At 43.7% G+C, this 23,879-nt stretch overlaps 1 protein-coding gene across 1 annotated transcript; it reads right to left on the bottom strand.

Moving 5' to 3' along the window:
- Window positions 1-22,096: 22,096 nt before the first annotated feature.
- On the bottom strand, window positions 22,097-22,849 carry LOC124788413 (carboxypeptidase N subunit 2-like). The gene is made up of 2 exons (XM_047255678.1): window positions 22,839-22,849; window positions 22,097-22,700 (listed from the first exon to the last, which is right to left on the bottom strand). Exons 1-2 carry the CDS (start codon window positions 22,847-22,849, stop codon window positions 22,097-22,099), a joined length of 615 nt encoding a protein of 204 aa, XP_047111634.1.
- Between the last annotated feature and the right edge of the window lie 1,030 nt (window positions 22,850-23,879).

The raw sequence follows: 23,879 nt of genomic DNA, 5'->3' as shown, positions 1-23,879 counted from the left end.
GCCCTTACTGTAGCCTGTCTATTAGGGGCTCATAACACAGATATTTCTGTAGGTTTCCATTTAGTAATAAGAGCCGCACATATGCGGCACGAGTTGCTGCCCCACAATTTCAGAATAGGCTCTTGAGCAAAATAATTTGGTGACCACTGATCTAGAAACTGCCTTCATGTTTGGACGAGCATATACTGTGTCTTTCTGACACAGATCTGAAGGCGTGTTTTAACCGCTTGGCTCTGTAGTTTCGAGGTTTGATTAGATGCCTCTTCTAATGGTTCCGACATCCCGATATCGTCTGCGAATGCCACACAGTCTACCCATACTCCGTTTTCTAGCATCTAAGTCGTATTGCAGCCACTCCCTTCATTTCATATGAATCCAACTTCTGATCACCTTGTCAAGTACACAATTAAAGGGGCAAATGGGAGGGTCGGTCCACCAGTAGTAGCGTACTGGGGCCGCCATCCCATTTTTATTTCAAATTGATATGTAAATTAATTAAATTGATCAATTAATTACTCTCTCCCCAACCACGCTCCCCCCCCCCCCGCATGACGTCATGTGTTTTTGTCAACCTACACGTGGGTTCCCACACTCTTCCTATTACTCCCCCTCCCCCTCTGCCTCTCTCACTCCCACGTAACCTACTGATGGGAATTTTCGAATTTTCGAATTTTCTGCGGGAATTTCCCATTTTGGCGCGAATTTCAAATTTTGGCGGGAACCCCTTAGTTCCAGGATTGTGCTGAAGTCCCATCCCCCCTCCCCCCCCCCCCCCCCGCCACCTGGGAATTGGTGGGAAATTAAAAATGGTGGTGTCCTTTCCAGGACTCGAACACCGGTCCTCCTGGAAGGAGAGCCCAAGTGCACCCCCCAACGCATTGGAACTGGCCAGAAGCAAGAGGGAAAGGTTAAGTTAGTGCACTTCGTTTATTTTAGTTGGGAAATTGATGTGAAGATCGGTCCTAATTACATAATTAATCATGATACTGATAGTTTTTTCCCAATTTTATGCAGGGTAGACGTGTGTAGGCCTCTGATCACCTGTAATCGGTCTCGGTGCACTTCGCTGGATATCGCAAAATAATTAGATGCGAATTGTATCCTGCAGTGGAACGTAAAAACTTTGCCGATTTTGCTCATAAACTGAAAGAAAGTGAACTGCGCCTTTTTCGTGGAAGAGAACATTTATTATCATCGCGATTGTGTTTTCCTCTTTAAAAGATGCTCGACTATGAGTTGCATTGATGTTAAATAAAAGTGTTCTCCATCACAGAATGACAGATCTATTGGCGGCATTGCGGGGGTGCCTAGTCTGTGAGAGGTCTCCCTCTGATTAGGGGAGGGGGGCGGCGTGTAGTGGCGGATCTGTGTCACTGTATTTTAGACATACAAGTTGCACTTGGGGCCTCCTTTTATCTCCTATTGTTTAGCTGACTATGCATGCCTTTGTGTTGGCAAAGGACCTTCGCCTCAAGGCAGTCATCGATTGCAGCAATGTCGTGCCATGCTGGAGGTGCGATATATCGCAAAGCAGGGGGCAGTTGCAGCAGCTGGCCGTTTGAAAAAGCGATCTGGACAGTTCTCCGGAATTTCATTGTTGTTCCAGAGGGGTATAGTCTTTCCGAGAAATACATTTAACAGATAGCATGAAACGTTCTCTTCTTACCTGTTATCTGTCTGTGATTTCCGCAGACTGGAGACAGTATATCAATGCCACCAGAAAGATCTCTTTGTGGACCACCAGCTGCAAGATAGACCAGGCCTCTATCACTACCTAAGGTAAGGAGAGGGAGGGAGGAAGGTTCAGATTGCTCTAAGCACTGTGGGACTTAACATCTGAGGGCATCAGTCCCCTAGACTTAGAACTACACTCCTGGAAATGGAAAAAAGAACACATTGGCACCGGTGTGTCAGACCCACCATACTTGCTCCGGACACTGCGAGACGGCTGTACAAGCAATGATCACACGCACGGCACAGCGGACACACCAGGAACCGCGGTGTTGGCCGTCGAATGGCGCTAGCTGCGCAGCATTTGTGCACCGCCGCCGTCAGTGTCAGCCAGTTTGCCGTGGCATACAGAGCTCCATCGCAGTCTTTAACACTGGTAGCATGCCGCGACAGCGTGGACGTGAACCGTATGTGCAGTTGACGGAGGGCGTATAGTGGGCATGCGGGAGGCCGGGTGGACGTACCGCCGAATTGCTCAACACGTGGGGCGTGAGGTCTCCACAGTACATCGATGTTGTCGCCAGTGGTCGGCGGAAGGTGCACGTGCCCGTCGACCTGGGACCGGACCGCAGCGACGCACGGATGCACGCCAAGACGGTAGGATCCTACGCAGTGCCGTAGGGGACCGCACCGCCATTTCCCAGCAAATTAGGGACACTGTTGCTCCTGGGGTATCGGCGAGGACCATTCGCAACCGTCTCCATGAAGCTGCGCTACGGTCCCGCACACCGTTAGGCCGTCTTCCGCTCACGCCCCAACATCGTGCAGCCCGCCTCCAGTGGTGTCGCGACAGGCGTGAATGGAGGGACGAATGGAGACGTGTCACTTCAGCGATGAGAGTCGCTTCTGCCTTGGTGCCAATGATGGTCGTATGCGTGTTTGGCGCCGTGCAGGTGAGCGCCACAATCAGGACTGCATACGACCGAGGCACACAGGGCCAACACCCGGCATCATGGTGTGGGGAGCGATCTCCTACACTGGCCGTACACCACTGGTGATCGTCGAGGGGACACTGAATAGTGCACGGTACATCCAAACCGTCATCGAACCCATCGTTCTACCATTCCTAGACCGGCAAGGGAACTTGCTGTTCCAACAGGACAATGCACGTCCGCATGTATCCCGTGCCACCCAACGTGGTCTAGAAGGTGTAAGTCAACTACCCTAGCCAGCAAGATCTCCGGATCTGTCCCCCATTGAGCATGTTTGGGACTGGATGAAGCGTCGTCTCACGCGGTCTGCACGTCCAGCACGAACGCTGGTCCAACTGAGGCGCCAGGTGGAAATGGCATGGCAAGCCGTTCCACAGGACTACATCCAGCATCTCTACGATCGTCTCCATGGGAGAATAGCAGCCTGCATAGCTGCGAAAGGTGGATATACACTGTACTAGTGCCGACATTGTGCATGCTCTGTTGCCTGTGTCTATGTGCCTGTGGTTCTGTCAGTGTGATCATGTGATGTATCTGACCCCAGGAATGTGTCAATAAAGTTTCCCCTTCCTGGGACAATGAATTCACGGTGTTCTTATTTCAATTTCCAGGAGTGTAGTTAAACCTAACTCACCTAAGTACATCACATACATCCATGCCCGAGGTAGGATTCGATCCTGCTACCGTAGCGGTCGCTCGGTTCCAGACTGAAGCGCCTGTAACCGCTCGGCCACAGCGGCCTAGCGTGTATGTTACTAGTTTCGAGTGATATTGTGAGATTGTTGTATGGCGTCGTGAATTTTTGGGGTGTATTGCGATTTTAGGCAGTCCTTGTACAGCACTATGCATACAGATGTGTAATTAGGACCAATATGTGTTATGATTAATTAGGGAATTAGGACCGATCTTTACATCAGTTTCCCAACTAAAATAAACGAAGCACACTAACTTAACCTTCCTCTCCTGTGTCTGGGAAGTTTCCATGTGTTGGGGGATGCACTTGGGCTTTCCTCCCAGGAGGACCAGGGTTCAAGTCCTGGAAAGGGCACCGCCACGTTAATTTCCCGCCAATTCCCGGGTGGAGGGTGGGGTGGGTCGTCAGCACAGGCCTGGGACAAGGAGATTTCCGCATAAATTGGAAATTCCCGCGGAAATTCGGAACTGCAGCCAAAATTCGAAATTCCCACCAATAGAGTCTGTGGGGGAAGGGGAGGGGTGGGGAGCGTATGGGGATCCACGTGCAGGCTGACGAAAACACAAGTCGTCGACTGGGAGGGAGATTGGACGTGGTTGTGGAGGGGGTAATTAACTGATCAATTTAATTATTTTGCATATCAATTTGATATCAAAATGTAGGTGGTGTTCCTAGTACCGTACTACTTCCGTCGACCTCTCTGACCCCGAAAGTCTTCCTCTGAACTTGACCCTGAATGTGATGCTGTTTAAGGTCTGTTTGTTCGACTGACTTTGTTTCCAATCCAAACTCATTTTCTCAAAAATTGGCAACAGTATTAGTCCATGTACCAAATCTTCGTGATGTCTTTGTCAGTGGGTAGAAATTTCATGCACCTCTGTATTTGTCATTCGATTACCAGTTTCAGATTATTTCCGCTCATAATCTGCTCTTTGTATTAGCCAGTATATGGATTTATTTGCTTTTACACTCTGTTCAGCAATGCGTTTCACAATATCTAATAGGTCACTGGTTAACGATATTCTTCTGTAGTTTCCAGCTCTGACTAACCTTCTTTCTTGCTATATGATACATTAGTGTCTACCATTCTGGAAGCTGCTGTTCATCCCAAATTTTATTTATAATATGTCAGTTCGATTATCGTGTCCCCGTTAGTATGCTTCAAGAGTTCTGCAATGCTCTTCCCCAGGAGCGTTATTATTCTTCAGTGTACAGGGTGTCACCCCTAAGAATCTTCAGGCGCATTTTCTATGGTGTTTCGGCAGATATCTGAAATTTCTTCTCTGCCCAAACAAATACTGCCCATCACGTCTTTCATGCTAAGCCCAGCATGGATAGAGAGCGTCGGTTTGTTTCCCGTTACAAACAAAATGATTTTTATAGCGGAATTTTACGTTCCCATTCGATGGAGCGGTCCTACATTAGTTCAGTGCTATATTACTTTTACAAATGTGACATTCACAGGGACAGTAAAACACGAGCCCCAGCAGCAACAGCTCCTCCCTGCTCCCTGGTCAGCACTAACTGCTATCGCTATGCAGAAGCGCAGTTCGGTCTCTGCTGAAGTGGTGATTATTCTTCACTTTTAACTGTTCCTGTTAATACACACCAATAAACGGAATATGGCACTAGACTAATTTGAGACCACTCTGGGCACGTAAAATTCCACTCTAAAAAATCATTTTGTTTGTAATGGCAAACAAACCGAAGCTTTCTGTGGACACTAGACGTCACATGAAAGACTTGTCTGGAATGACTAGTAAGTTCCGATCGGTCGCGAAATGGACACCACAGTGAAAACCCGATGAAGCTTTCTGCAGATGTGTTGGGTAGTGTCTTTAGTATGACCGTAGATATCATCAAGACGTTCTTTTCAGTTGTGAGCGCACTGAGAGCGAGTAAAGGTGCTTAGAACAACGATGTCTCCCGCCAAGTAGGAGGGCCCGCTGAGAGGCTTTGCCTTAATGAATGCAGCCCACCTAACACAACTGCCACGCATTTCCTTCCTTGTAGCAATTCTCAGCCACACTCTCCAGGGGCAGTGAAGACACTGCTGCCGCCTTTTCGATGGGAAGTGTTCGGTCACCCACAACACAGCCCTCATTGGCTCGTCCTGAGTATCATCTCTGTTCACATGAAACAGTGGATATGAAGACAACACTTGGGCGTAGACTAAGTGCTATAGACCAGCGTAGAGAATTATCAGAAAGCACAGGTGGCTGCCTTCTATGACGATGGTTTTGGAAGTTTGGTATAACGCTCGGACAGATGTCTAAGTCGGAGTGGCCACTATGTAGAGAAGGTACCTGGAAAATGTAGCTAACTCTTGCTAATAAAATTTTCTGATTTTCACTGTGGTTTCCATTTAGCGACCGATCGGAACTTACTTTCCTGCCGGCCGGTGTGGCCGTGCGGTGCTAGCCGCTTCAGTCTGAAACCGCGTGACCACTACAGTCACAGGTTCGAATCCTGCCTCGGGCATGGATGTGTGTGATCACCTTAGGTTAGTTAGGTTTAAGTAGTTCTAAGTTCTCGGGGACTGATGACCACAGATGTTAATTCCCATAGTGCTCAGAGCAATTTGAACCATTTTTGAACTTACTTTCTGGACAACCCTCGTATCAGCCGAAACACCAGAGGAAATGCGCCTCACGACCTATAGCAGAGTGCCAGGTATTTTATGATATTCCTAATCCCTTCTACCCCAAGATGCTGTTAATTCAACATTAAAGTTATTTGCTGTTTACCAACTCGTTGGGTACCAGGACGAGGCAGACACTTAATACTAAGCTAATTACGGCAGATGCTCCGAACAAGACAACATACGAGCGTTAATCATAAAATAAATGTAAACATAGTCCGTAATAGGCTGTAATTCGTTGTTTACTTAATCGTGCGATTAGCTAATTTCGATTGAGTGTCATTTGCAAGCGCATTTGTAATTAAAAGTGATTTGAAAATGACAGTAAATACGTATGTTACAAATGTGCTTGACAACGACGCCTAGTCGAAATTAACTGGTTCAAATGGCTCTGAGCACTATGGGACTTAACTTCTGAGGTCATCAGTGCCCTAGAACTTAGAACTACTTAAACCTAACTAACCTAAGGACATCACACACATCCATGCCCGAGGCAGGATTCGAACCTGCGACCGTAGCGGTCACGCGGTTCCAGACTGTAGCGCCTAGAACTGAAATTAACTAATTGCACAATTAGGTAAACATAGCATTACAGCCTACTACGGACCATGTTTACGTTTATTAAGTACTTGGAGGCTGTGGATCCCCACAAATACAACATTTTAAGGTAATCATAAAGTTTTAAGTATCACTTCAAAAAAATAAAGTTACGATGTCAATACTTTCTGTTTAGAGCATATCTGAAGTCCTAGTACAACACTGAACTCCCTGCGCCGCAGTACCGTAGCGCGTCGCTAGGTGAACCAAAACAAAACGGCGTATCCCATTGACAAAGTGATGTCTCGTGCGGTAATCCACTTTCTGCATTTCAGAAGGAACACTACTGCATTAGTCCACCCTGAGCTGGTGAAAGTGCAACACATTTTGAATAAGACGAAGCTAGGCGCCAGCAGGGTTCCGCAACTACTCACACTCAGCGTCAGAAGTGTTTAAGCTGTGTGAGACAGATCTAGACGACTGCTTTAGCCGCTTAATCACTTATAGACGAGTGCTGGGTATATCACTATGAAGCAGATACAAAGGAGCAAGGCAAGCAGTGGAAACATGTGGAGTCACGGCAGCCGAAAAATGCGAAAAGTCAGCCGTCACCCGGCAAGATGACCCTTGTAAGATGTGGTGCTAACAGATTATGCTCTTAAGGGGCAAATTGTCACAGGGGGGTACTACCGAAATCTCCTTACGGGAGGCAGTCAGGACGAAGCGTCACAGGAAGAAGTCCGTTAGACCACTCTGCGCGTACATAGTCACACATATTGCTTCTTTGGCACCCAGCGAAACCTTTCTCTTTCCTCGGATTACAAAGCCATTGCGTGGCTGCGATTTTCAGATTGGTGACAAGGTGATTTTCGAGCTGCACCGTTTTAGTACGAATGTGTGTAATTTCGTAGCATTCATGTTTTGTATGTTGGCATCCCGGTTACTATGGGTTTATTTATCGATAGTCATTTTTTATTTGTAGTTCACTGTTGCTATTTGAGTTAACATATCATCGTTTTCTGATTTGGAGGTAGTGAGTGGAGCTGTGAACGCTAGAAAAAGGAGTGCCAAGGAGAGAAATCGGAACATATCCGACATATTCTTCTCTCTGAACTCAATAGAGGGGGGACAACACCAGCGGAGGCAGCCAGACACATTTGTACCTTGTATGAGAATAATGCTACTGGAAAGTGAGTGGCAAGAAAAAGGTTTCCTCGTTTTAAGGAGGATCGCATTTACCACAAGTGACTCTGCACGTTCAGGAAGACCTTTGGGGTTTGATGAAGAGCATTTAAACGCATTCATCCACAATGACGCACGTCATTGTACTCTAGAACTGACAAATGTGATGAACAGTGGTCATTCCAACACCGTCTGACATTTGCATGTAATGAGGACGTTTCAAAAATTGGGAGCATGGGTACCGCCTGCTCCAAAATCACAAAAGTCAGCTGATGGCCGTCTTTGCATCTCTGCTTGCTCGTTATCAATTGACTCGTGAACAACACCAACCATTCCTATCCTGGATTGTTACTGGTGGCGAGAAATGGTGTCTTTATGCTAACGTAAGGGAAAGAAAGGAGTGACTGAGCCCAAACAAAACAGCAACTACCCGTACAAATATTGTACGCATCCACAAAACGTAATGTTATGCATTTGGTGGAACAACGACGGTGTGGTGTACTACGAACTGCTTCCCCGAGGTTTAACCATCACTGTTGATATTTGTTGTCAACAACTGATACGTCTTGCAGATGCAGTCCAAGAACGATGGCCAGCAAGACTGCGTGAAGTGATGCTATTACACGATAAAGCCCGCCCGCATTCTGGTAGACCGACAAAAAAACATCATACAGGACTAGGGCTGGGAAATCATTCTGCAGCCCCCTCAACCACCTGACCCTGTGCCATCAGATTTCACATTTTCCGCTCTCTATCGAACACTCCAGGAACTTCTTTCCAGATGTAAATGCGCTCCGAACATGGCCTCAAATCTACGTGCTTTCTACTACATTGAATACTGCTGTAAATGGCCCCGGATGATGTGCTGTGTGTGAACATTGACCCTGTCATCTTGGAACACAACGTCACTATTGGGTAACATAAATTGTACCAAGGGATGAATCTGATCAGCCAAAATGGTCAAGTAATCGTGGGAGTAAACGCTACCGTGCAGCGTAACCATGGGGGCCTGTGAAATACCACGGCATGGCTCTCAAAATCATCACCGAACCCTGCAATGTTTCACTCATGGGGCGTAAACTCGGCCAGAACTCGAAAACAACGTGAAACAAGACTCACAGGACCAAATGACTTTCTTCCATTGTTTCATAATCCAACTTTTCCGCATCACGAGTTCCTGTTACGGTCATTTGCGACTCTGATGAGGGTTTTTTTTAAATTCCAGCCCGTCCTGCAATCCCCAGCTGATGGGGCTCCCTTCATGTTGTTTTGATGCTGAGAGGGGTTCGCAGTGGCTGTAGCAACTGTCGCCCTCTTATTCTTCATCACAATCCTTTTCAGTGACCGTCTGTCACGATCACTCAAGACACACTTTCGTCCGCGCTGTGACTTATCGGATGATGATGATGTTTGGTTTGTGGGGCGCTCAAACGTGCGGTCATCAGCACCCGTACATAGGTCCAGTTGTTGACACAGTCCAATCTTTTTACACAGTCCAACCTAGCCACCGTCAGGAATGGTGATGATGATGATGATGGTGATGAAATGATGAGGACAACACAAACACCCAGTTCCCATGCAGAGAAAATCCCTAACCTGGCCGGGAATCGAACCCAGGACCCCATGATCCAGAGGCAGCTACGCTAGCCACTAGACCACGAGCTGCAGACTTAGCGGATCATGTGTTTCCGTTTTCCCTGTAGGCGGTATAAATCTTCAATATGGTGCCTCTTGGAACACTGAACACTTCGACTGCCTTGGTTACAAAGCCACCCACCATACGTGCACTAGTAAGAGTTCAAATTCCCTTATGTCTGACATAATGTACTCACAGCTACACAGCACTCTGTTCTGCCCACGACTGACACTTGAAACACATTGAACATTTTCGTGGTCAGATACATCAGTGCTACCTGCAGGCTTCTCTAGCATCTGCATTTATGTTTAAGATACATTTCTCTCGTGTTTTCATATTTTTGTCCAACTCCTGTACGACATTGTTGGTTGGGAGACCACAAGGGGTCAGCTACCCAGTCGTAAAGTCTTCTGTCGCGGACAATGGCACCTTTCTCTGTGAATGCGTGAGAGTTGTGTAAAGGGTGAGTCAAATGAAAACCTTAAATATTTTTTAAAATATTATTTATTGTGCAGACGTGATACAAAGCTGTATCACTTTTAAACATAATCTCCCCCACACTCAATGCAAGTCCTCCAGCGCTTACAAAGTGCATAAATTCTTTTAGAAAAAATTCTTTTGTTAGTCCGCGCAACCACTCATGCACTGTGTGGCGTACCTCTTCATCAGAGGGGAACTTCTTCCTCCCATTGCGTCTTTGAGCGGTCCAGACACATAGAAATCACTTGGGGCAAGGTCTGGTGAGTATGGTGGATGAGGAAGACACTCAAAATGCAGGTCTGTGATTGTTGCAACTGTTGTACGGGCAGGGGGGGCCTTGCATTGTCATGTTGCAAAAGGACACCTGGTGACAGCAATCCGCATCGCTTTGATTTGATTGCGGGCCGCAGATGATTTTGTAGGAGATCTGTGTGTGATGCACTGGTGACAGTGGTCCCTATAGTCATGTAATGCTCCAACATGACGCCATTTTCGTTCCAAAAGAGAGTCAGCATAACCTTCCCTTTTTATGTTTGTGTTCGAAACTTGGTGATGAGGAATAGCGCCATTCCTTGCTCGCTCTCTTCGTTTCCAGCAGGTGGAAGTGAACCCAGGTTTCGTCCTCAGTAACGATTCTTGCAAGGAAGCCATCACCTTCTCGTTCAAAGCGCCGAAGAAGTTATTCACAAGCATCAACACGTCGTTCTCTCATTTCAGGAGTCAGCTGCCGTGGCACCCATCTTGCAGACACTTTGTGAAACTGGAGCACATCGTGCACAATGTGGTGTGCTGACCTATGACTAATCTGTAAACATGCTGCAATGTCATTCAGTGTCACTCAGCGGTTTACCTTCACTATGGCTTCAACTGCTGCAATGTTCTGTGGAGTCTGTGCATGACCTGGACGAGGAGCATCTTCCGCTGAAGTCACACCAATTGCGAACTTGCTACTCCATTCGTAGACTTGCTGCTGTGACAAACATGCATCACCGTACTGAACCTTGATTCGTCGATGAATTTCAATAGGTTTCACACCTTCACTATGCAAAAACCGAATAACAGAACGCTGTTCTTCCCTGGTGCAAGTCGCAAGTGTGGCGGCCATCTTTATACTGATACTGCGACGGTATGTGTGCATCTGCACTATGCTGCCACCTACAGGCCATTCTGCACGCTGTTTGTAGCACGCTTACCAACTTACAGGATAACGGCGCGAAATTTCGATTTGTTATTACAAATTTAAGGTTTTCATTTGACTCAACCTCGTATGTGTTTTTGTAGAGTGTAGGTGAGTTTAATGGGTATGCATATTGTGTGGTGTTCCGTTTGTGGTGTACAGCGATGACGAGAAAAGGGAGAGGGTGAAATCGGGTGCCAGCACATAGCTATTCCTCCCGAATAGCGTGAGTCCGCAGCTCGTGGTCCAGTGGCTAGCGTTGCTGCCTGTGGATCACGGGGTCCCGGGTCGATTCCCGGACGGGTTGGGGATTATCTACGCTCAGGGACTGGGTGTTTGTGTCTTCCGTATCATTTCCTCATCATTCGTGAAAGTGGCAAGTGTGGACTGCGTAAGGATTGAGGATTTGTACCCCGTTGATAATTGCGCAGTTGAGCGCCCCACAAACCAGATACCATCACCATCATCAGTATCAACGAATGGCATCAGTGGTCACACGTCCTCATTTCATGAAACACAGCTCATTGCGGAGAAGTTTGCAATTTAACCCAGGGTTCTGACGCAAAGTTCAGTGATCAGGCGCTTGTCACCATGTCTCCTCCGCTTACGAAAATGAAGTCCACCAACAGGATTCGAACCAGCTTACCTCCCATTCGAGCACGACGACACAAGCGGCGGTAGCCACCTCGTCTAAGGAGGCGGGTTTCGTCGCGTTGAAGAGTGAATATGTCAAGAAGGTTTGATACCAACACCAAGCTTCGTGTTCCCAGTTCGATTTTTTCGAGGTAATAATTAAAACTTGATGACTATTGTAACTAGGCTGTTTAGGTTTTTTTATTGGTAACGCCACGTAGCGCTCTGTATGAAAATCACTGGCTGTGCTGTGTGCAGTCTGTGGCTGGTTTGCATTGTTGTTGGCTATTGTAGTGTTGGGCAGCTGGATGTTAACAGCGCGTAGCGTTGCGCAGTTGGAGGTGAGCCGCCAGCAGTGGTGGATGTGGGGAAGTGAGAGGGAGGATTTTTGAGAATGGATAATCTGGAGGTGTGTCCATCAGAAACAGTACATTTGTAAGAATGGATGTCATGAACCGCTATATATATTATGACTATTAAGGTAAATACATTGTTTGTTCTCTATTAAAATCTTTTATTTGCTAACTATGCCTATCAGTAGTTAGTGCCTTCCGTAGTTTGAATCTTTTATTTAGCTGGCAGTAGTGGCGCTCGCTGTATTGCAGTAGTTCGAGTAACGAAGATTTTTGTAAGGTAAGTGATTTGTGAAAGGTATAGGTTAATGTTGGTCAGGGCCATTCTTTTGTAGGGATTATTGAAAGTCAGATTGAGTTGCGCTGAAAAATATTGTGTGTCAGTTTAAGCACAGTCATGTATAATTTTTCTAAGGGGACGTTTCATATGTCGACCCTTAGCCGAGGATACCTCACTGGAATCTTCTGATTTTTTCCTTGTAGTTTGTGTAATTAGTGTAGCTATTGTTTATTGCTAGCGCGTAATTGTAGAGAGAATCTCCTTTGTAGTTGCAGTCTTTCATTGTTGTACAGTAAAACAGTTGTGGCATGAATGTAGATTTGCACCAAGTATTTCGCAGCTGCGCTTGCAATTAACTAGATATTATTTTCAGTGCTATGTTAATGTGTTTTCTTATTTTGCTCTTCAAATTGTGCTTTTCTGTGTTATCGTGTGAAATATTGTGACAGTAATGGCGTGTGAAAAACGTAATACTGGGCTCCAAAGTAAACTAAGAAATGACAGTGAAGACGAAAGCAGTGTGTTAGCGCCGCCGAGTAATGAATTAACTAATGTTCAAAGTAGTAATCTGCTTAGTGTGCATAGGGACATGGAGCGGGCTGCAAATAATGGTGTAGGCAGTGAAACAATTAGTGAACAGGGAAGCATTATCGATCGATCGGTCGGCAACAGCTCGCCTCAGGAATCCGAAATGACAGAACACAATATTGCAAATACTATAGATTCAGTTTTTGGTCCTCACCGTTTTCTCAAATCAGTTAAGAAACATTTTCTGCTTGTCAAAATGTGAATGTTGCCGGTGAAAATGCACTGCCAAAAAGCATAGAGAAAAAGATTCCAGACACTAATACATTATTATTGCAATTAATGCAACAAATGGAACAAAATCAGAGAGAAACACAGCAAAAGCTTCAAAAGTTAGACACAATGGAACAAAATCAGAGATAAACACAGCAAAAGCTTCAAAAGTTAGACACCACACTTGAACAAACACGTGAAGATTTAACTACTGAGTTACATAAAATCGAATCGAAATGTCAAAAAGTCTGTAATGACGTAAAAACACAAATTTGTGGTCATTTTCAACCTATTTTTTCGCGGCATGAAAATGCATTACAGAATCACGAAGCAACCATAAAAAAACTGCAAACTACTGTTCATGAAAATCGTGACACCTTGCAAGCTAAAACTGACTCAGTTGCATCTATCGATTCCGTTACGCAACTTCCAAAAGCTCAGGAAAACTTAAAGGACACAGTAGATACTCTGAAAATTGGTTCAGAAAAACACATGGAGGAAATTAGTTCATTATCAGAGAAAGTAGTTGAACTTTCGGATCAGCTAAATAATTTATCTACGAAGGTAGATGATAATCTGAATGACACAAAACCGGTAGTCTTTAATGACACAGAAGAGTGCAAACAAATTAGGAAATTCAAACAAAATCAGAATCAAATTAATACGCAACACCAAAGAGAAATCCGGGCAGTACAAGATCAGCTGACACAGGTAATACAAGAATTACGTATTTCAGAGGACACTCGCGCTCCAATACGGGAAGAGGGACATAGAAATACGGAACAGCCACAAAATAATAACACGGGGTACTTCGGAAATTATGCAAGAAATTGGCAAGATACACCGAATTTTGAGATGGAACCGCCGAAACGAAGTAACAATGACCGATATGCGACTCGCCGACATGATGATTTTGACTATAAGCTGTTTATTACTACACGTAAATTCAAAACATTTAAGAATTCCGGTAACGACATTCATCCACAAGCGTGGCTTCATCAATTCTCTCATTGTTTTCCTCCCAACTGGTCATTAGAGCACAGATTAGAATTTATGTGTGGCTATTTAGAGAATGAACCAGCTGTAAGAATGTGATCGGTCATTCACGATTGCCACAGTGAAGGAGAATTTTATCATGCCTTCCTCTCAGCATATTGGTCTCAAGCTACACAAGACCGAGTAAAACATAGCATCATAATGATGAAACATTTCGAACAATCTGAATTTTCCAGTCTTGTGAAATATTTTGAAGATATGTTGCACAAGAATCAGTACCTGACAAACCCATACAGCCCCTCAGAACTCATCTGCATTTGCTTAATCAAATTGCCTGTACATTTACGACACATTATTGTGGCAGGACGTTGCAAAGGCGACATTGAAGCTTTTCAGGGACTCTTACAAGAATTAGAAAATGACACTGACAATCGCGGAACGCGAAAACAGGAACCCAACAATTACATGTCACATCCGTCGCAATTCCGCAATGAAAGAAATAAGAACTGGACACGACAAGGCTATTCTTACAACGTAAATCGTGACGAAAACAGACACCAACCATATGACAACCATTGGCAGAGTAGTAATAATTACAGAGTAAGTTCGCATTTCCGCGGGAATGACTGTCACAGAGACAATCAGAGAAACTGACAATATGGGAACCAAAATAATTATTATCAAGGGAGACAGAATAACTTTAGACGCAACAGTCCACCACGCAGTTACGATTCCGGGAGAAATTCTCCACCACATGACCCACAAACAAGAAACAATGGCCGGCCGAAGTGGCTGAGCGGTTAAAGGCGCTACAGTCTGGAACCGCACGACCGCTACGGTCGCAGGTTCGAATCCTGCCTCGGGCATGGATGTGTGTGATGTCCTTAGGTTAGTTAGGTTTAAGTAGTTCTAAGTTCTAGGGGACTGATGACCACAGCAGTTAAGTCCCATAGTGCTCAGAACCATTTGAACCAAGAAACTATGTAAATTACCGACAAAACGACAGACCTGAATTCCATCAGAACGGGCGAGCTTCAAACAGGGCAGGGCCTTCTCGTCAAGTGAATTTGTAGAAGTTAGGTCTCCTAATCCCAATAACGACGCGCGGCAACAAAGAGACAGACAATGACTCGCACCGCAGGCAGCCACATGCGCCGGCTGGCTCAGCAAAAAATAACATAGACGCTAACCTTGAGAAAAATTTTAGCATTCCTTACTGACGTATACAACATGATAATTGCTATGAAGTTTAAACTCTGTCCACTAGGAAGAGTAAAGGATTGCACCACATTTCACATGTAAAACCATTTATTGAGAGATAATCTGCCTTTTAACTTAGTTTTTCCTACAAAATGTTTCACTTCACGTTACTAGTACTCTTTGTCACACTTAGAAACTGTTAACATGTAACTACGTTTTAAAGTTAACTATCCAGTCTAGAACCTAGGGAACATATTTAGACAGTAATGACAAATGCATTGTTATAGTGAACAGACGACACAGTGTACATTCTTCCTTGTTAGTTGCACGATCACATAATGACTACAAGGCTCACATACTTAGAACATATACTGGCACTGCTAATGAGATTTTCATGCAACATTTTGGTTTACTTGAAAAGACATTCTTTGTGTGAAGTACTTTCTGTGAGATTAAAGGTGACTTAGTATTTGAGTTATTTGACAGCTACACGATTATATCACGATGCTACTAATATGTGACACAATTTACATTGTTGCTTTTGCGGTGTATCTGTTTTATATCTGCACAGTTTTTCTGAATTCTTCTGGAAAGTAAAACATGTTTTAATAGTAATTTTTGTGATATAGCTACAATGAGACAACCTTTTCCATAGCACAACAATATGTTACATTGTAGTACTTTCACGGTAAGGTACGTAATAACTACGATATCTATATGCAAAGAATTTCACTTTTGTTTATGATGAGATAAGTACATTGACTTCTGCAGAACTTTGCTTACAGAGGACGATAACTACAACTCTCCCACAGAATTATCTTACAGCAAGACGCACATTTAGCGCTACAGGATACGCATTTGAGTGATTAATTTTGTACTTGAACCATTTATTTTTCAAGATTTTTGAATTACAAAGAAAGTTTTCCGTGATACATTTCATTCCATTGCTGTAATCTGTAACAATTGAGGGTATAATTACATTAATCCTCAGAGGGGTACACGCCTACTTTCTGTACCATGTGTCTGGCAAGCACAAGGAGCCCTGGCTAATATGGTATTTGCTTATACAACTTTACACATCGGTACCATATTTCTATAACACATAATTACACAGCTATCTGATCATTTAACTGGGAGAGACGAACATTTTTTTTACTACATCAGTGACACATGTTTACACAATTACACAGTTGGATAACTTCACACTTATGAAATTGTATTTTGTCTGTACTTTGTGAACTGTTCATATTTTTTTGGAATCATTGTCATACTATGAGAGCTTTGAATGTCGCATTTGGTATGGGGGTCATGATTTTTAAAGTACGTCTGAGGTATGTGACACTATTAAAATGAACAGAGAATTTTTTAGGTTTTGAAATTATTGCAGAAAGCTACGACGTTTTTGAGATTTGACTGAGGTGTTATGATGTTATTATTACGATGACGATGTCCATTACGCTGCTGAGGTATGTTTATAATCAATAAGCTGATGCTATATGAGGAATCTGATTATGCTACGTATCTATTATGATGAAATATTGAAGAAGTATTGACGAATATGTATATGTGTAATAAGGTAAGGAATAATGAGTAGTGGTTAGGGACTCTGGTTTGTGAAAAAGGTTGTTGAAAACCAAGAATCGTACTTTAAGAGTTATGAAATGTATGTAAATGCGTGAATGTATTACAATGCTGACAAAAATTTTTGGACACTACTATATATGAGATTTTGTTTCTACACACTTATAATGTAAATTTCTAACCTTTGAATTTTTTATTTTATATGAGACTGTGACTGTAGTGGTAACTGCTGCCATAAATATTCCCGTAAAAAAGGTAGATGACCTTGACATAATGTGCTGTGGAGAACCAGCTGAGCGACAGTTACCTGGAAAAAAAAGCCATTAGTGTGTGCCTTTCAAAGGCACAGGTGGAGAAAAAAAGAGGCCATTATCCTCGCTGTTGACATTTCTTTGTAGAAAGCATCCCAAATACGACACGCACAAACTTGGAAACATATGATTACACTGTGGAGCTCGTAATTTATGATATTTACTAAAATGCCTAATGAAATGATGAGAAACATTTTACATCTATTGCCTTTGTAGTTGAGAGATTGCTCATTTTGTTTAATATCTAGTATCTAGTTCCACTGCAGCATTGGTTAAAATAAAATTTTACAGATGTACTAATATAAATATTTTATGCCTACAGATCCAGTAAATAATAATTTTATGATCCACATTCCTCGAAAAAGGAGCACTTGGAAAGGAAAGAACAATAAGATGGGATTAATAACAGTTACTGCATACATAATTTTCTTTTCAACTACTTGGTAATTTTTTTGGTAGCATAACTTCTTGTGGTGCACCACTTTAATTACACAGACATTAAGATGTGAATAGACATTTCCCTTGTCTGCATTGTTGTCTTTAGTGTCCTATTTTTTCTGCTTATGGGTTTGTCATGTTTAAGTATAAGTTATTGTATTTGCTGCTGCTGTTTGCCAGGCATAGTGCTACTAAATTTCAGTTTGTATTACTCTGTTAAGCCAGACTTACTACTGATTTATTTTTCTTGTTGCTGCAGATTGGCTCATATTAGTGATAATGTTGCATTTGCTTTGCTAACTTATACATACATATACACTCCTGGAAATGGAAAAAAGAACACATTGACACCGGTGTGTCAGACCCACCATACTTGCTCCAGACACTGCGAGAGGGCTGTACAAGCAATGATCACACGCACGGCACAGCGGACACACCAGGAACCGCGGTGTTGGCCGTCGAATGGCGCTAGCTGCGCAGCATTTGTGCACCGCCGCCGTCAGTGTCAGCCAGTTTGCCGTGGCATACGGAGCTCCATCGCAGTCTTTAACACTGGTAGCATGCTGCGACAGCGTGGACGTAAACCGTATGTGCAGTTGACGGACTTTGAGCGAGGGCATATAGTGGGCATGCGGGAGGCCGGGTGGACATACCGCCGAATTGCACAACACGTGGGACGTGAGGTCTCCACAGTACATCGATGTTATCGCCAGTGGTCGGCGGAAGGTGCACGTGCCCGTCGACCTGGGACCGGACCGCAGCGACGCACGGATGCACGCCAAGACCGTAGGATGCTACGCAGTGCCGTAGGGGACCGCACTGCCACTTCCCAGAAAATTAGGGACACTGTTGCTCCTGGGGTATCGGCGAGGACCATTCGCAACCGTCTCCATGAAGCTGGGCTACGGTCCCGTACACCGTTAGGCCGTCTTCCGCTCACACCCCAACATCGTGCAGCCCGCCTCCAGTGGTGTCGCGACATGCGTGAATGGAGGGACGAATGGAGACGTGTCGTCTTCAGCGATGAGAGTCGCTTCTGCCTTGGTGCCAATGATGGTCGTATGCATGTTTGGCGCCGTGCAGGTGAGCGCCACAATCAGGACTGCATACGACCGAGGCACACAGGGCCAACACCCGGCATCATGGTGTGGGGAGCGATCTCCTACACTGGCCGTACACCACTGGTGATCGTCGAGGGGACACTGAATAGTGCACGGTACATCCAAACCGTCATCGAACCCATCGTTCTACCATTCCTACACCGGCAAGGGAACTTGCTGTTCCAACAGGACAATGCACGTCCTCATGTATCCTGTGCCACCCAACGTGCTCTAGAAGGTGTAAGTCAACTACCCTGGCCAGCAAGATCTCCGGATCTGTCCCCCATTGAGCATGTTTGGGACTGGATGAAGCGTCGTCTCACGCGGTCTGCACGTCCAGCACGAACGCTGGTCCAACTGAGGCGCCAGGTGGAAATGGCATGGCAAGCCGTTCCACAGGACTACATCCAGCATCTCTACGATCGTCTCCATGGGAGAATAGCAGCCTGCATTGCTGCGAAAGGTGGATATACACTGTACTAGTGGCGACATTGTGCATGCTCTGTTGCCTGTGTCTATGTGCCTGTGGTTCTGTCAGTGTGATCATGTGATGTATCTGACCCCAGGAATGTGTCAATAAAGTTTCCCCTTCCTGGGACAATGAATTCACGGTGTTCTTATTTCAGTTTCCAGGAGTGTATATATATATATATATATATATATATATATATATATATATATATATATATAGACACACACACTCCTGGAAATTGAAATAAGAACATATATATATATATATATATATATATATATATATATATATATATAGTTTAGCATCTGAGCTCAGTAGATTTAAGTTAGCTTAAGATGGGGTAGGCTATATGAGAGAAGGAGTTCTGATGAATTGGAAGAAAAGCATTGAGAAGCTATAAGAAAATGGTTTGGCCATAAAAGGATTTTGAAAGAGGATATGAACAAAAAAGTAGGGTTTAGGGACAACAGTTTTAGGTAGGATTTTCTTGGAAATAAATGATGAGGTAAGATAATGGAAAATAAATGATGAGGTAAGAAAAATGTGAACATATAAATACAGAAAGCATGCTTGGATTGGATTTTTTTGGTGGAAACAAATGTTGAAATAAGACGAAAGATCTATGGAATGAAGTTTTGGGTTGGACTGCAGTACCAAATGTTACACTGAAAACAAACCCTGTCCTTTCCTTTTGGATTATCCCGCTATGTATTTGTGTACTCTCGTGTATTTGTGTTTTTTCCTGTCTTTATGTGTTTGGCTGATATGAGTTATGTTGTGGAATTTTTCTAATAATATGTTATTTTCTTTGTAAAGATGTTTAGACATTATTTATTCCGTTCTGTTTTAATGCTCATGTGTGAAGTCGATGTTTCAAAAGTTATTCTGATCTTTTATGTATTTACTTATATCATAATTCCTGTAACACTGATGTATATGTTTATTTCGATTCTTTTGTAAAGCCTGTGTAACTGCAAATGTTATCTGTACTGTTATGTTCTTTAATGATGTATTTTGTACCTTTGTTATTGTATTCTTATGTTATAAAATTGTAATTGACACCAGTTCATCAAATTAAGTAACTTGTAAGTTACATTTCACTGTACACGTTTCTGTTGGTCATAGTATATAGACAATATGTGAGAAGTAGGGACTGTTAGTGTTTGCACGTGTGTTAATAATTCAGCAAGGGACTGATTAACAGCATTGCTGGTTCAAAGGAAAATTCCAAAAACTTTGTGAGTGCACAAGTGGTGGTTTATGGACTTGCTATATTGTGTGCAAGACTTCTAAGGACAATTCCAAAAACTTTGTGCATGCACAAGTGGTGGTTTATGGACTTGCTATATTCTCCGCAAGACTCTTCGATGGTGATTGTGCACCTGCACAGTCGCAACAGATGGCTGCTGGCCGTCTCTACAAGGACTACAGTGGGTCTGCATCTTTGATGGCCCACCAATACCACTATTTCTACAAGGACTGCAGTGGGTCTGCACCTCTGGTGGCCCACCAATACCGTAATCTCTATCGGAACTACAGTGGGTCTGCTCTGTTATGACCTACCTACCAATATTCTTCAAAACTTTGACTGACTCTGCTGTGGGTTTGCTCTGTTGTGGCCCATTACCTGTCTGCATGTCAAGAGTCAGCACTGTCTTTCCGTTGGAAGGACAACACTACTTCAAAACTGCATGGAAATCCACTACTTCCGTGTGCATTTTCTTTTACTGCTCAGACTTTGAGAAGAACACTGCAGTTTTAATATGATGAACTATCAGGATTGTCTTTAATGATTGTGAGAAAATTTTAGCTTTTGACCAACATTGTATCAATAAGTGTGTGCATTTAATATCTTTGTTATTTTAATTATGAAAATTTTTTTCAAATCTGTATTGGCCACTGCCCAAAACAATTTGTAAAATTTTTGTGGGGAGCATGGGGGCTATGTAAGTAGGCTGTTTAGGTTTTTTTATTGGTAACGCCACGTAGCGCTCTGTATGAAAATCACTGGCAGTGCTGTGTGCAGTCTGTGGCTGGTTTGCATTGTTGTTGGCTATTGTAGTGTTGGGCAGCTGGATGTTAACAGCGCGTAGCGTTGCGCAGTTGGAGGTGAGCCGCCAGCAGTGGTGGATGTGGGGAAGTGAGATGGAGGATTTTTGAGAATGGATAATCTGGAGGTGTGTCCATCAGAAACAGTACATTTGTAAGAATGGATGTCATGAACTGCTATATATATATTATGACTATTAAGGTAAATACATTGTTTGTTCTCTATTAAAATCTTTCATTTGCTAACTATGCCTATCAGTAGTTAGTGCCTTCCATAGTTTGAGACTTTTATTTAGCTGGCAGTAGTGGCGCTCGCTGTATTGCAGCAGTTCGAGTAACGAAGATTTTTGTAAGGTAAGTGATTTGTGAAAGGTATAGGTTAATGTTAGTCAGGGCCATTCTTTTGTAGGGATTATTGAAAGTCAGATTGCGTTGCGCTAAAAAATATTTTGTGTCAGTTTAAGCACAGTCATGTATAATATTTCTAAGGGGACGTTTCACTATACCTCGTAAAATTTCCTCACAGGTTCTAGATCATTTGCCTGTTGGAAAAAACTTGAATGACAAAACTCCTTAGTGTTGTAAACTGTAATACATATATCTCAGAAAGTTTCGTACTTGACAGAACATGGGATTAGTATTTGAACATACAAATTACATCTTGTGAGTAATGACAACCAGACGGTTACTGTACAAAAATAAATTCATTATTATAGTTCAGAGTATTACATACGATCATTTGCAAATGAACTCCGCACATATCATTCAGTACCTTGTAATATTGTGCAAGTCACTGTTAGCACATTTCACTCGCTTGATAATAAATATAAGTGCAATATGAAATAGTAACTGTACAATGAGGTAATGCTTAACTCTTACTGAGACTCAGTCACTACAACAGGTGTAGACGTATCTCCCCGCTGGGCAGTGACGTTGCAAGCAATGTGGTCGTGGAACAGCAGGATGACATCCCTCTTAGCCATGGCTGGCGGCGTGGCGCACTCTGTTGCAGCAACGACGGACGCCCCGCGGCTGTGGACCTCCTCCAGGAAGGTCTTGAGCGCGCAGTCGCAGTGCCACGGGTTGTCGTTAAGTGACAGCAGAGAGATCTGAGTTGCGTTCAGCAGCTGAGAACTCAGCGAAGTCAACTTGTTATTGTGGACGAAGATTTCTGACAGTAGAAAGTTAGCTTCAAATAAAGTGGGTTGGAGCTGGACGAGCTTGTTGTCCGATGCCTTGAGAACTTTCAGATGCTTGAGTCTTCTGAATGTCGTTGTCCCCAAAGTTGTTAGCGCGTTGTGAGAAACGTCCAGGGAGGAGATCCTGGTGTTCGAGACAAATAGTCGATCGGGAAGAACTTGCAGGCCATTCCCTGGCAGTAGCAGCTGCTCCAGGTAAGGAAGGTGCACGAACGCATCTTCGGGCAGAGTATTAAGCTCGTTGAAGCTCAAGTCAAGATGTTTCAGCAAGGAATTATGCCTGTAAATAAAATAAAAAACAAACAAAAAATATAATGTATGTGTTACCTATGACGCTGTATAACAATAAAAAAAGGAAAGAAAACGGAGCTGCAAATACAAGGTGACACAAAAGAGAGAATCTTTTTACGCTGCTTGCCATTGCGGCATAGCATCACGATGATAGCATGCTACAAACATCAGTTTGGTACGAATTGTATTACATGCTAGCATACGTAAATGATTAGCATTTCAACGCAATTGCACAAATGAGATAGGAGCGACGCCACAAACTTTCTGTATATAAAAAAAAGATTAAGCAGTAAATTTCTCATTCAGATATCGATTTAAGTATCGTTAGTTTGTGAGAAGCTCCATTTATGTCTCGTGTAAAAAGGGGAAACAATTACCAGCATGTGTCAGGAAGCTGTGGTAGAATTGTGGGTTATGGTGTATCGAGACCGCTGTTTATACTTCGCTTTTGCTGATTAGTCGGCATACCACAACTATCCAGGGAATATGGAATTTATGCATACAGGAGGATTTTGCTCAACGTTATGCCGAACCACAAAAGCTCCACGTGAGTAGCGCCCGAGAAGACAGGCGTATTGTTTGATCGGCTGTGGTCGCTACGGCGCCACTTTATGTACCATCTGTATTACTAAACGACTATCCCAGAACCCGGTTGCTTTTGCAAGTTGCCTATAATGGCTTCCAGGGCCAAAAAATATTTGACTTTCAATAGTTCCCGTAATTCCTGACAGAATCTAATAATTTAAAATACTGTCGATTGAGAAGTTGCGGCTCCGGTCTCGGAAACTGACATACGGCGGAGAGAACGGTGTGCTGACCACATGCCCCTCCATATCCGCATCCAGTGATGCATATGATCTGAGGATGACATGGCGGCAGGTCGGTACCGTTGGGTCTTCATGGAGTTTTAGTTTAGCCATGATCTGCTTATCAAGAGGTATACTATTATGTTAAAAGTTTAACACAACAAAAGTTTTACAGTTAGAAACTATGTGTGTGTCTTGAGATAGCATAATTGATGGCGCGTAAATATCTGGACGTTATTATGACGCTGTATTCCTTCCTTACGTGCGTCTTTCCAGGGAAGCATTCGGCGCTGACTTTATTTTTATGGATGACATTGCACATCCGCATCGAACGGCACAGGTGGAGGAGCTCTTGGAACGAG

Source organism: Schistocerca piceifrons, chromosome 3 (genome assembly GCF_021461385.2).
Source record: "Schistocerca piceifrons isolate TAMUIC-IGC-003096 chromosome 3, iqSchPice1.1, whole genome shotgun sequence".
In the NCBI taxonomy this organism is placed as follows: domain Eukaryota; kingdom Metazoa; phylum Arthropoda; class Insecta; order Orthoptera; family Acrididae; genus Schistocerca; species Schistocerca piceifrons.
This window is presented reverse-complemented; position numbering and strand designations above follow the sequence as displayed.